Here is a 14,783-nt window from a genome sequence, read left to right as displayed (position 1 = left end):
ACACACACACACACACACAAACCCCCTCCCTTGGGAATCCTCCTCCGGCCCCTTGGTCGCACCCCTCCAGGTCATCACAGAGCACTGAGATGAGCTCGCTGTGCGGTGATGAGATCCCACCAGCTACCTGTTTCATATCTGACATATACACGAGGTAGTGCCTATACATCAATCCTGCTCTCTCAACTCATCCCACGCTTCCCTTCCCGCCCTGAGTCCACATGTCCTTCCTCCATGCCTGTGTCTCTGTTCCTGCCTCAAGGGAACTTGGAGTGATCTCTAAATAAGAGGTAAGTGGGGAGACACGGTGTCAGATCTTGCCATTGTCTGCGTGGTTTGAGCTTTGTTTGAAGAGGGTGAAAGTTACGATTCCTGGTCTGAGGTCACACACTCACACACACACACCTTTAAATTTCCTCCACAGGTTATCTGACCTTTCTTACAGTGTTCATCGTGTTTCGCTGTATGTTAATATTTAGGCTGGGCTTTTCTTCTTTACTTGGCTGTACACTGCTTTAAATCAGGTCTGATTCATCAAATACAGTATTACACAAAGATAAACATTGGTTTCACTTTCTCTGTCCTGTGTGCTGTTAAAAAGTCTCTCTATTCCGTACCTCGGGGTCTCTCCTGTGCAGTTTCTTGGTGCCTCTGTAACTGAAGCAACACTGCAAACCCCAGCCTAGCATGTGTCTCTCCCGGGCCCTATCTGTTCAGGTGAGGGGGCAGGTCACCGGCGACTGAAGCCTTCCAATGGCCCCCAGCGTGGAGGGTGTGCTTTTCCTCTATCTCCCTGGCAGCTGAGGATGCAGGACAAGCAGATGATCTCTTCCAACAATGTCTCATTCTTTCCTACTTCTCACTTTGCTCCCAGGACTCAAGGATGCAGGGGACTGTGCTGTCTTGGAAATCTGATTAATATGATCTTAAAATTTATACTTAATTTTTATGAAACTTTACTGACATTTCTGTTTCTGTAATTGAATCTTTGTTTACATGATACTGTAAACCATTCTTCATTCATTCACTCACTTGCTTACATCTTCTGAGCCCATGGTTGTAGCAAATATTGTACTGGGGAGAGTCAAGAATGAGGATGGAGATGTCACAAGCACAAAGACAGTTCAGTTAATAACCCTACCCTCAATTAACTTATAATTTAATAGGAGAGCAAAGACCTGTGTGAAGTAACTATAAAATAAGACATGACCTTGTGGACTGAGCGGTGGGCTGGTGGGCCAAAGGTGAAAGAATCACATCTAATCAGAATGTGAATTTTTCATTGTCCCTAAATGCATTACATAATGTGAAGCCTTCTTTAGGTTTATGATAAGTTAGGGATCCGTATATTCCTTTGTTTATTAATCACACACTGTTTCTGCACACCTAGGTGTGAGGTATATGGATCAGGCACTTTCCCTCCATCCCTGCTTCCTCTTTGTAGGTCCGCACCTTTAGCCTCTAATCAGGCTCACCCTTTGCTTAATGCCCTACCTCCGTGAAGGGTTAATGGCAAAGAAAAGGTAACTCTCTCTGGAAACACAAATCTCTTTAATAATATGTTATTCCTAATATCTTTAAAAAATCATCCTCAAGGATTAAAGTTTACTGTTAAAAGAGGGTAGCAGTTTTAAAAATGTTTTTAAAAGTATGACCTAGAACTTGACAATTCAACGGCTTTTCTAATTAGAAATTTGACTCCCCAAATCCTTGTATTACACAAGGAGAAAGGCCAGTTCTTGGCTGTTTTTAAAAGCCTTTGGCAAATACAAAACGAGAAAGCATAATGTTTTCTTTCTCACCAGACAGGACGCTCTAGAACAATGATTTTATTCTCCAGACTTGGTTGGCCCATAGAGGCACGGACAGCCTCATGTGACAATGAGCCCCATGACTCGCGTGTGTAAACTCAGGGAAAGCATATCGTCCGACCATGCACGCTGGTGTGATGATGCTAAACCTGCTCCAGCAGCCCAGCCTCAGTTTACAACAGGATGGGACCCAAAAGGGCTTGGTGTCTCTGGTGAGATTTGCTAAATCTGCTGCTCTATCCTTCAAGAATAACTTCTCTTTTCTTATTTTAAAAGAATATAGTTGACCCTTGAACAACACGAGTTTGAAGTATATGGGTTCACTTAAATGTGGATTATTTTCACTAATATGCACTGCAGTACCACACAGCCCGGACTGGTTGAATCCATGGATGTGGAACAGTGGATACCAAGGGCCCTCTGGACAGTTATATGCAGTTTTCACTCAATAGAGTACTGGTTCTCCTTACCTCTGCTTTGTTCAGAGGTCAACTTACATGATCATGTTAAAAAATACTAATTTAAGCATGAAGAAAAATTTAAAAATCATTTCTAATTTTGATACTGCAACATGCCAACATGTATCCTTCCAGTCTTATTTTTAGTAGTCAAGCCCTTTAGCGTCTCAGGGACCACAGATTGCAGGATCTGAGATGCCTCACAGGGACCTGAAATATTGTACTGGCCAAAGGAATCCTCTCTGCTCATGGTCTTCAAATTCTTTTGCTTCCTTTTCACCTGAAAAACATTTGAAATATTCTGTGCTCATGAGTACATTTTAAAGTTGGCATCTACATTTATTTACTTTGTTTAAATAATTTTAAAAAGTATAATTTCTGCATGGCCTAAATATTAACATTTAAAAATAGATATCTTAAATGGCTGTTTCAGACGTATGTAGGGGCCTTTGAGTGCTATGATTTTGTAACACCATCACTTATTTTAAAAATAAGCAAACAACCTCCTCTTTAATATTCATAACAGTTACATCTTTCCTTTTCTCCTTAAACTTGTATTCTAGTCCATTTTCCTCCACAAATGTGATTTCTAATGTAATAGCTTTTTATTGTAAAGTCCTTTATAGATCACCTATTATATATATATATATATGTATATATATTGCATAACACATATGTAACATGTATGTTTATAAGAATTTTTAGAATTTGTTTTACTTTCTGTTATCATTAGGCTCTAGGTATTTAAAATATTCTGGAAATACTTACCATTATATTTATTAGAAGTATATTTGATCAAAACTACATAAATTGAACATAATTGTTCAAAATAACATACACAAATTCCAAAAACTAAATTTTAAATATATGACACATTTCCTATTGGAAATAAATTTTAAAGGAACAAGTCATGTTCATACTTTTGTTATGTATTTAATGAAAGAGAAACTTATAACCTGTTAAAATAACTTGATTTGTCAGCCAGCATAGTGTTTTAGTTTTTGTTAATGGAATATGTAAATTATAATGATTTTATGGAATATAATTAAAAGATATTAGACTATATTTGGGATAAATTATTTCTTGATATGATTTGATGACTGCCTTACTGAATTACCCACACTGATCTGAAACAAATCACGTAAAAGTTTTATCCTTGTGCTTTAGCCAATAGCCTATGAAAATTTTGAGTCCTGGAAACCATTCCAAATGTAAAAAGACTCATCCTGACTAAACTTTTCTGCCTTGCACATTTGTGATGTCTTTCTTTTAAGTTAATGATACATCCAAAGGATGAGTACTAAGAATGGTTTTAAATAAGGGTAAAATAAACTTGTTTACAAAACAGAAACAGAGTCACAGATGTTGAAGATAAACTTATGGTTATCAGGGTGAAGGGGATAAATTGGGAGATTGGGATTGACATATATGCTCTACTCTATATAAAACAGACAGCTAATAAGAACCTACTGTGTAGCACAGGGAACTCTGCTCAGTACTCTGTAAGGGCCTATATGGGAAAAGAATCTAAAACAAGTAGGTTTATGTACACGTATGATTGATTCCCTTCGCTGTACACTTGAAACTAACATTGTAAATCAACTGTGCTCCAATACATTTTTTAAAAAGAATAATTTTAAATAATCACTTAGTGAATTTTGTATTCAGTATTCCCTACTGATGTCTTCTTTATTGTTCTCTCATTTAAGAAGGATGCATTCTTTGACAGCTGTTGAAGAATGAAGAGGCAAAGTACATTAAAATTCATCTAAAGTCAGAACATCCCAACATGAACTGGCATGTTGTACTCCTATCATTAAGCTTCCTCTTCACTGGAAATGTGTACTAAGGAAAGGAAATACAGGAAACCCCTGAGGGTCTGGATAAATTATTAAAGGGGAATTTCCATTGTTTGCTGCAAGGGTGAGTGAGAGTGAGGAATTTTTGTAAGGGGAAAAATGATCTGTTCTCAAATAAATTAGTTACAGGAAAGTTGAGGATCTAGAAATTATTTCTCTTAAAACTGTCAGTGTTCTCTGGCCCCCTTGAAAAGTCTTCATATTTCTCTGTTTGAAGGCAACTAATCTCTTTAATGAGAGTTAGAGATGAGAATGATCACAAAGATTGCAAACTCCAATATATAGCTTCTCTAAGCTAAATGCTCCTTTTCTGTATTAACCCGTAGTCATTTAACAAAAGAGGACAGAAGAGGTGCAACTGAGCTCCTCAGGCAACTGTAGTCTGGCATTTTGACTCTTCTGAACAGAACAGATTGCACTCATTACCAGTATCATCAGGTCTGAAGATGGATCTATGCAGAGGTGACAGCCAGAGCACAGCAGAGAAATCTAACAATTAGATGGAACCTCAGGAAGAGAAAAAAACCGATAGACCTGAGAGATTGCAGGTCCTCACAGTGAATGGAGGAGAAGCCAGATTTAAAAGTTTCACCCATTCAAGTTCAATCTTTATATACTGAGTTTTTAGCAATAACTTTTTGCTTTGGTAGAAAGAGACCTCAGTCACCTTAAGTTAAACTTGGGCTAAGCCTAATTTTGGCAATATACTCTCAGAATTTTGACTGTTTTTGATACTGAGAAAGGAGAGTATAACTCCTCCCTTCTCTCCTTGACTCAAGATTAAGAATTGTCATAAAGACAAAAGGATCAGTACCAGTTTTTTAGTAAATGCATTCTTCCAAATTTTGAACTTCCCTTTACAGTCTCAGAATGTACCTATGTTTCCGAATGCTTTTTAAGCCTATTTACATTTTAGATTGTTTGTGGTAACAATATTTCCTTTAATTACCCTAAAATTACCTTCTGTAGAAATGTCAGGGATTTCCCTCTTCCTTATCATTCTGGATAAATAGATTTTCTGAAGCTTCACCAAATCCTGCCTGTCTTCCTGGGGCTGTGTATCTAAACAGGCACTTGGCTCTCCAGATGCCTCTGCCATTGACTTAGACAAAAGGGAAGACACTACTGTGTTTGCTTTTAAACTGTTGCTATGTTCTGGCATTCAAAATGTTCAAAAATGCCTGGCATTGTTTGAAAAATAAATAACCTTCTAAGAAACAGATCAAGTTGGAAAGTAGTTTTTGTTAGCAGAAAGGCATACCTTAGTAGGGTGAGAGGTGTTGCTTGCATGCAAAGTAGTCTACAGAGGCACAGGACAAGGGTCCAGGCCACAGGGGAGGGAGGAAATGGACCACTGTCAAGCTTAATGAATTATTCTAAGTGATTTACAATCTAACTTTATGATATAGCAGCTTTTAAGTTTCCCACATGGTCAAGAATCTGCCTGTAATGCAGGAGACCCAGGTTCAATCCCTGGGTCAGGAAGATCCCCTGGAGAAGGGAATGGCCACCCACTCCAGTACTCTTGCCTGGAGAGTTCCATGGACAGAGGAGCCTGGTAGGCTACAGTCCATGGGGTCCCAAAGAGCTGGACACAACTGAGCGACTTAAAACTTCCACCTTGGGCCTTCCTGTAGCTCAGATGGTAGAGAATCTACCTGCAGTGAGGGAGGCCTGGGTTCAATCCCTGAGTCAGGAAGATCCCCTGCAGAGGAGAATGGCAACCAACTGTAGTATTCCTGCCTGGAGAATCCCATGGACAGAGGAGCCTCATGAAGAATCGGACATGACTGAGCAACTACCACTTTTTTCAAGTTCTACATAATTAGGATAAATTATCAAAAGACTGGAAAATAAAGTAACCTTTCAAGATCATAGTTGTTAAGTAGCAGAGCAAGAATTCAAATCCACTTATGTTTTATACCCAGTCATGTTCCTTTCTTTGTATCACTCAACAAAAGTGTTGATTATCTGCTATGTGCCACACACTGTGCTAGGATGTGAGGATTCATAGATGAGCAAGACCCAGTCCTTGTTCTGAAGAATTGTCATGCGTCTTGTGCTTCTGCTCAGTCTTGTCCGACTCTTTGTGGCCTTGTGGACTGAGGCTCCTCTGTCCATGGGATTCTCCAGGCAAGAATACTGGCATGGGTTGCCATGCCCTCCTCCAGGGGATCTCCTCAGCCCAGGGTCTCCTGCATTGCAGGTCAGTTCTTTACCACTAGCACCCCCTGGGAAGCCCTGTAGGATCATTGTTGTTCTTCAGTGGCTCAGCTGTGTCCATCTCTTTGTAATCCCATGGACTGCAGCACACCAGACTTCCTTGTCCTTCACTATCTCCAGCAGTTTGTCCAAACTCGTATCCACTGAGTTAGTGATGCCATCTAATTATCTCATCCTCTATCACCCCCTTCTCCTCCTGGCCTCAGTCTTTCTCTGCATCAGGGTCTTTTCTAGTGAGTTGGCTCTTTGCGTCAGGTGGCCAAAGTATTGGAGCTTCAGCTTCAGCATCAGTCCTTCCAGTGAATATTCAGGGTTGATTTCCTTTAGGATTGACTGGTTGGATCTCCTTGCAGTCCAAGGGATTCTCAAGAGTCTTCTCCAACACCACCATTCAAAAGCATCAATTCTGCGGTTCTTAGGCTTCTATATGGTCCAACTCTCATATCCATACATGACTACTGGATAAACCATAACTTTGACTAGACAGACCTTTGTCAGCAAAGTAATGTCTCTCCTTTTTAATACGCTTTTGACAGCTCAGTTAGTAAAGAATCCACTTATGATGCAGGAGACCCCGGTTCAATTCCTTGGTCAGGAAGATCCTCTGGAGAAGGGATAGGCTACCCACTCCAGTATTCTGGCCTGAGTAATTCCATGAACTGTATCATCCATGGGGTCTCAAAAAGTCGGACATGAGTGAGTGAGTTTCACTAAGTTCATCATAACTTTCCTTCCAAGGAGCAAGCATCTTTTAATTTCATGGCTTCAGTCACTGTCCGCAGTGATTTTGGAGCCCGAGAAAATAAAGTCTGTCACTGTTTCCATTTTTTCCCCATTTGTTTGCCATGAAATGATGGTACTGGATGCCATGATCTTTGTTTTCTGAATATTGAGCTTTAAGCCAGCTTTTTCACTCTTCCTCTGTCACCTTCATCAGGAGACTCTAGTTCCTCTTTACTTTCTGCCATTAGGGTACTGTCATCTACATATCTGAGGTTAGTGATATTTCTCCTAACAATCTTGATTCCAGCTTGTGCTTCATCCAGCCCAGGATTTCACATGATGTGTTCTGCAAATATTACATAAGCAGGGTGACAATACACAGCCTTGTGGTATTCCTTTCTCAATTTTGAGCTGTTCCATTGTTCCATGTCCAGTTCTAACTGTTGTTTCTTGACCTGCATACAGGTTTCTCAGGAGGCAGGTCAGGTGGTCTGGTATTTCCTATCTCTTTCTGAATTTTCCCCAGGTTTTTGGGATCCACAGTATACTGAAGAGAGGCCGATACATGAACAAATGCAGTAAAGTGTATGAGTCTGTTCTTGTCTTTGACTTTCCTATCAGTTTAAATAGATGGGCAAAAAAATCCATTCTGGCAAAACTTTAGATCGAAGGCCAGTCAATAGTTAGGGAGGGAAGTTAAGTGCAGTGGTTTGTAACCTGAGAGCCCTCAGCCCCTGAAGCACCTGTTTACCTTCATGGCTGCTCTTTAGGTTTCATTGCTTCAGCTGAACCTGAGAATTTCTATGCTGAAGGAAGAATAAAAACTGTAATCAAACACCGTATTAAGTTAAATAAGTAGCTGCTGCCATGGCAACGATCAACATAAAAGTGAGTAGCATCTGACATATCTAGGAAAATGTCTGTCTTCAGTTCTTGTCTGAAATTGTATCTCACCTCCTGTTACCTTTTCTTTAGAGCAGTATCTGATTACCTTTGTTTTTTATTTTTTTATTTTATTTTATTTTATTTTTCTTCCCAATTATTTTTATTAGTTGGAGGCTAATTACTTTACAATATTGTAGTGGTTTTTGCCATACATTGACATGAATCAGCCATGGATTTACATGTGTTCCCCATCCTGAACCCCCCCCGCCCCACCTCCCTCTCCACCCGATCCCTCTGGGTCTTCCCAGTGCACCAGCCCTGAGCACTTGTCTCGATTACCTTTTATGTTGCTCACAACCCTGCATAGTAGGTGCTGTATAAATGCATGTTACTCTTCTGTACACCAGCTATGACAGGGCTCAGGGATCATTGTGCCATTTAGTGACAATTATTCTGAAGAGCAGGAAAGCCCTAGAGTTGCTTGTGGTTCCAAGAGCATGGCTGGTTAATTCAGTCACTAGCTGGATAATGATAGTCTGTGCTTTCTTTATTCTTCAAGAACGCAATCTTATTTTAAAAATTCCATCTGAGATAAAATGTGGTATCTATCACAGCACTAGCTGCTGAATATTTGTAGAATTTTTGTTGAAATAATAAATGAGTGAATCATTGTTTTATTTTCAGCACATTCAAGTGATACTCAATGTTGATGAAAATAATCAATAAACAATCTACAATAGGCTTAGAAAAGAGTTTTATTTAAGCCAAACTGAAGCCTGGAAGACAGCCTCTCATAATTTTGAGGAACTGATCTGGAAAAGCACGGTTTTTAGCACAGTTTTATATCTTGTCACAACAAAGAACATTAAGCAAGTCAGGGATACATTCCTTCAAGGTTTCAAAACACAGGCCAGCATGTCCACGTTAGTATGGCCTTGGCACCTGGGAAAGGAATCTTATCAAAAAGGAGGACCAGTATGGGCTTCCCAGGAAGGGAGGCATTTAATTTTTATTTTTAACATGGACATTCCTTACTTCTGGTCAGTGTGCCCTTTTCTTAATAATTAAAGCAGATGTACAATGTATGTTTGACAGGCCACAAACAGGCTGTTTTAGTTAGCTTAAATTTAAGTTAACTCGTGTATAAGCCAGAATGACTTACCCATGCCTTAGTATGTGAAAATATCTTTTATCACTAGGAATTTATCATGGTTTTATATTTTTTAGTGAAATTTTGTGTCAAGGTACTGAGACGACTTGAGTATTTGTGAAATGATGAAAACAACAATAATAATCACCATTGATTCAACCCATCCCTGAACCAGGAAGTTAGCATTTGTCATCTTGTATGACCTTCACAGCAACCCTAGGAAGAACCTTATATTATCCCCACTTTACAAATAAGAATTTTGAGGCTGTAAGAGCTTAAGTAATTTGCCCAACTCATGCACCTAGTAAATAACTGTACTTAACTTGAAATCCAGGTCTGCCCTTATCCAAAATTCACTTAATTAGTGTTTAATTAATTAGGCTTGATTCATGAGAATTAAGACATGCATTTTCCTCATCCTTTTAATTTCCATAAAGCAGACTTTTCTTTATATGGAATTATGCATTAAAATTATACACCGTATCTTCTACTATATAAAAGTCCAACTAAAATGACCCTTTGAAAGGATAATTGTATCAGGGTCTTTTTATGTTTTATAATATTTATGTTCTATTAACCCACTATCAGTCATCTCTTTATAAGTCAAAGGTTAATAGTCAAGCACCCACTTTTAATTTATTAATGTATGGTGTGCCTGTGTGAGCCAAAGGCAGAATTAAATCAACCACCAGCTTCACTTTTTCTTTCAAAAAACTGAAATCACAGTGTTAAGTCTGGCTCATGAACTACTGCCAATATCTCACTTTAAGTGAGTTTACATTTCAGTGTGAGAGAACATAAATATGAAAACATTTGTAAATGATTCCCAAGGTGAAAAAAAAAGCGTATTTCTAAAAGCAGTCTTATTTTTTTCTTTCTTCAAAAAGTGGGTTTTTGTTTTGTTTTTGCTTGGAATATATTTTGTGAATTAGCAATGAATTGGAAACAATTTTTAAGATATTGTACAGCAAAGAATGCCTGTACTTTATCAATTCATGTGGTTTCTACTAAACAGTATTACCTCATATTTGAAGGGTCATACCCTCCTTTGAAATATCTAATTTCACATGAGCCTTATTGGAATTCTAGAGAGTATTGGTTTTGAGTCTTACATTTTTGTCTCCATAAGAACTAAGGATACATCTAGAATTCAGCTCTACAAACAGAAGAGAGGCCAGGTATATTAACTTTTGTCATAACTCCATGGGTTCTTACTAATGTTAAGAAACAGCTTGTTTTCAGGTCTTGCCTTTGATGATATAATACAATAATTATGTTTTATCAAGTGCTTGATATTCACTTCTTTATATATATTCTTTATATATGTTCTTTCTTTATATATAAAGAAATGGGTGATTTCTTTAGCACAACTAATCTCACTAAGCCTTGTGTTGTTTTTTTTTTTAATCTGTAAAATGAGAATAATAATAGCACCTACTTCATAGATTGATTTTAAGTTACCTTAGGTCACATGGCTAAAAAATGGAAAAGCTGGGATTTGATTATGAGTATATCTAACCTTGGGCTTCCTAGGTGGTGCTAGTGGTTAAAAACCTGCATGCCAATGTAGGAGATATAAGAGACACGGGTTTGATCCCTGGGTCAGGAAGATCCCGTGGTGGAGGGCATGCAACCCACTCCAGTATTCTTGCCTGGAGAATCCCATGGCCAGAGGAGCCTGGCGGGCTACAGTCCACGGGGTCACAAAGAGTCGGACATGACTGAAGCAACTTAGCATGCATGTAGCACATATCTAACCTTAAAAGCCCAAGCTCCTGACCATTATAATGTGGAATAGTGGGCATGGACAACATATGTACTTCCACACCTCAAAGTTCTTCCCCATGACCTTAACTGACTACATCATGAAAGGGGTAGAGCTGTTTCCTCGTGACCTTATTTATACTATCTGACCAGATACCTGTGGAAAGTAGTTTGAGTCATTCTCAGTTGTGACATAGTAAATTTCCTTTTATAGGATCTGTTTGAACCTACAGTTAGCAAAGTGAAACTTGGCATGATTTACAGGGAGGTGCCCAAGTAGGTGCTTTGCATATACTCAGGATGAAACTGTTATCCATATAGACTCAACCCAATATTACTTATTGACTCACATCTAGAGCCTCTCATATTTCTCCAGTATCCTCTTCTCTTGATCCCTGCGAGGAATCTTTTTATCCTATAACACACTGGTGACTTCAAAATGCAGGAGACAACTAATTCTGAATCTGCAAAGCTGATTGAGGAGTAAACTCAGCTGTGGAGGCTGTGGCCTCAGGGACCTTAGTTTTCTCATGTACAAAGTGGAAATAGTATTTACCTGGCTTACCTTGCAGCTCTTCATAGATCGAAACAAAAAAGCATTCTACAAAGAGACAAAGTGACAAAACCCTTACAGGCAAAGTGTAGCCACACAGCCTTAAATTTAAAGCCTCTTTTTGGTACCTAGTAGCTGCACAGTTTTGGACATAACCTAAGTGATCAAGGTGACTGTGAAGATTAACTGAGATTCTATGATCTACTTGCAGTGCAACAAATTCTAGCTAATATATTATCTTTATTAACATTGGGTTATTGATGGCCTTATTTCCATGTAAGAGAATACAGAGGAAGGAAATTTTAGAAAGACCCAAATGAAGATATACATGCATGGTGTATGTAAATTCAAAATGAGTATTTGATGTTTAAATATGATCTGTAGTCTATAAATCCTCTCAACATACTATTAGGTCCTCAGCAGTAATTTATAATGAAAGCATTTTCATAAAACTTCCTTTTATCCAACAAATCTCAATTTGTGAACTTTATATTAGATCTTGTCTTTTGATCCCATGTTTGATAAACAAATTTCCTCAATAACAGTTTAGTAAATAGATTAGTGATATATGTTTGCTTTTCTTGAAACCTTTCCAAATGTTCTGTGTTTCTCAAGTTCATCAACACAGTATATAAGGTCTTCCAAAGACCTAGCAAATATATGTATTATGTGCCTAGCTAATGAAGTTATGAACATAGGAGATATGATGTGTGCAAGAAAGTATGATCATGATATGGGAAGAGTTGCTTTTCATTTCTCCCGAATCAGGAAGTGAGTTTGGTGTAGTACAGTACTTTTTGACAACTTTGATTGTGTTTTAGACAAATTTCCTCTTCAGGGATATAAAGACAATCTTTATGGTGCTAATATATTTTAGAGCTCACCCAACAGAATAGCAACTGAAGCATGTTAAAAAGAGTAATAAACCTAAAAATAGAGCTTTTGTTTTCTCTATAGTCAAATCACTGATAAATTCTACAGTGTAACATAGTAAAATGTGATACTTCTACTTTTTTTTTTTTTTTGCTTTGCTTTATCTTTCCTAGAATGACTACAAAAAACTGTCGATGCAGTGCAAAGATTTCGTTGTTGGACTCCTTGATCTGTGCAGAAATACTGAAGAAGTGGAAGCCATTCTGAATGGGGACGTTGAAATACGCCACAGTGGTGGAGATCATGGTCGTCCTAACCTCAGCCGTTTAAAACTTGCCATTAAGTATGATGTAAAAAAAGTAAGATCAGGCACAAAGCCCCTTTTATGTTATTTCACTTTTTATTGGCACTAAATCAAGATGAAGGGTTGGCATAATTAGGCTAAACTGGGTTTTTCTGATTAATTGCTCTAGGTAGGATCTCTTGTAAATTCTAAGTGTCTGGCTGTGAGACATTTCACTTACACTAAATGCTGGTCTTTAAAATCTAGACTTGTTTCTGCAATGACTGACACTTTCTTTTACTTAACGAATGATGTAAAAATGGCTTTGTGTGTTCAAACTACAAGTCATTTGTTATAGAATGGGAACATCATTATTTAAAACCAATCTCCATTTATTAATTTAGTCCAATTCTGGACCAATGCCTTCAATTCCTTCTTTAGTGCATTTGAATCTCTTGCATCTTTATTTGTGGAATATTTTTAGTCTCATCTTCAGGCAGTGCCTCCTATTCTTGACTGCTTTCTTAGGTTATGTAAGATATCTTAAAAAAAACAGCAGTTTCTAAAGGTGGATTTTATAATAAAAGTAATACAGACTTATGATTGGCTTTCAAACAGTATAGACCTAACCCCTTTCTGTCTTCCTATTTCTTAGTGGAAAATAGTCAGTATTCTATTTTTGTCCATAAATTTATCTTGGACATCTTCACATATCAGTATGTAAACATCCATTCAACCTTTTCAAAGCCTACATATCAGTGTGCTGATTTATATTATTATGTTCATTTAATCTATTTACTATTTAAGGGTGTCCATTATTTTCTTTAAGTTTCTGTTATTTCAAAACATTTGATAAATTTCCCTCAAAAAAGGTATACATGTCAACAGTGTATAGAAAGGCCTATTTCTTCCACTCATATATCATTAAACCTTACCATTCTACAAAGACAAACATTGCATCTTGATTTAATTGTCTTTGACTATTAATCATCCTTAGGAAATATTTTTAGTTCCTTTATATAATCTGTCCTTTGTCTAACCTTTTAATATTATTTGGCAATTGTTATTTTAGACTGTTGCTTTTTGTATATTAAATAATGCTCTCTGTCATATTTAGCATTCATCTGTAAAAATTAAATATGTGAGAATAAAAATATTCTGAAAAGTAAAAATTCTGAAATTTAATGATATAATTTTCTTATTTGAAAGAGCTTATGGCACAGGAATATATCAATGGAATAGAATAGGTAGTCCATAAAAAGACCATATGTAAATGGGAATTTAGTATAAAATACATTTAGTACTTTAGGTCAGTGCAGAAAAGGTAGTATACTTTTTTTTAAAAAAGTATTTAGATATCTAAATTAGCAGGATCTTTATATCATTCCTTCTAGATGGAAAAAGTGCATAATCATAAAAGTCCTCGTATAAAATATTGATGAAGCTTTTTATAACACTAAATTTTCAAAATTTGTCTATGCTTTGAAAGCCCATTAGTCCTAAAGGAAAAGTCTGATAAATTTGAATCCTTGAATTTGCGTAAACTATATTAGAACCTCCTGCCACATTGCTTGATACTTGTCCCCTACATACTTTACGTTTGTTCTTTAATTCTAACAATATTTTTATGGGAAAGGAACACAAGAAAAAGGCTTATGCTGAACCTGTCTTTAATCAAGCTGTCAAATGTTTTGTTATCCCCGCTAGTTTGTAGCCCACCCGAACTGCCAACAGCAGCTCCTGTCCATTTGGTACGAGAACCTGTCCGGCCTGCGGCAGCAGACAGTGGCGGTCAAGTTCCTGGTGGTGCTCGCCGTGGCCGCGGGCCTGCCCTTCCTGGCCCTGCTCTACTGGTTCGCCCCCTGCAGCAAGGTACGTCAGTGACCCTGGGCTTCTGCCGCCGCCCCGAGTCTGTCTGGTCTGTGTATCAGAGCCAGTTAAGCAGCGAAAACTCTATTTCTCCAAAATGTCAGGCAGTCAGAGTTGGGTTCACGTTATAAAGTAACATATTTGCTCTAAGAAAATTTTAAAAAGCAATGGGAAGACAAAATTCACCTGTAATATCACCGTTAGTAATACGTGAAAGAAAACCTCAGATTATTCCTATTTGTCTTCTCTCTAGTCATGCCTATGCATATATTTCTACATTTTTAATGAGACGTGCATTAAGCAGAATTTCAAATAACATCCTAAAAGAATGC

At 37.7% G+C, this 14,783-nt stretch overlaps 1 protein-coding gene across 3 annotated transcripts in view; it reads left to right on the top strand.

Annotated features, from left to right (window-relative positions):
• The window catches only part of TRPC6 (transient receptor potential cation channel subfamily C member 6), a 139,550-nt gene that overhangs the window by 88,820 nt on the left and 35,947 nt on the right, over nucleotides 1–14,783 (top strand). For all 3 annotated transcript variants that reach the window (XM_070473667.1, XM_070473666.1, XM_070473668.1), the window contains exons 3-4: nucleotides 12,473–12,658; nucleotides 14,290–14,454. In XM_070473667.1, coding sequence (XP_070329768.1) covers nucleotides 12,473–12,658; nucleotides 14,290–14,454 — 351 coding nt within the window. The remainder of the gene's footprint in view (nucleotides 1–12,472; nucleotides 12,659–14,289; nucleotides 14,455–14,783) is intronic.

The sequence above is a fragment of the Odocoileus virginianus genome, chromosome 10 (assembly GCF_023699985.2).
Source record: "Odocoileus virginianus isolate 20LAN1187 ecotype Illinois chromosome 10, Ovbor_1.2, whole genome shotgun sequence".
Classification (NCBI taxonomy): Eukaryota; Metazoa; Chordata; class Mammalia; order Artiodactyla; family Cervidae; genus Odocoileus; species Odocoileus virginianus.
This window is presented reverse-complemented; position numbering and strand designations above follow the sequence as displayed.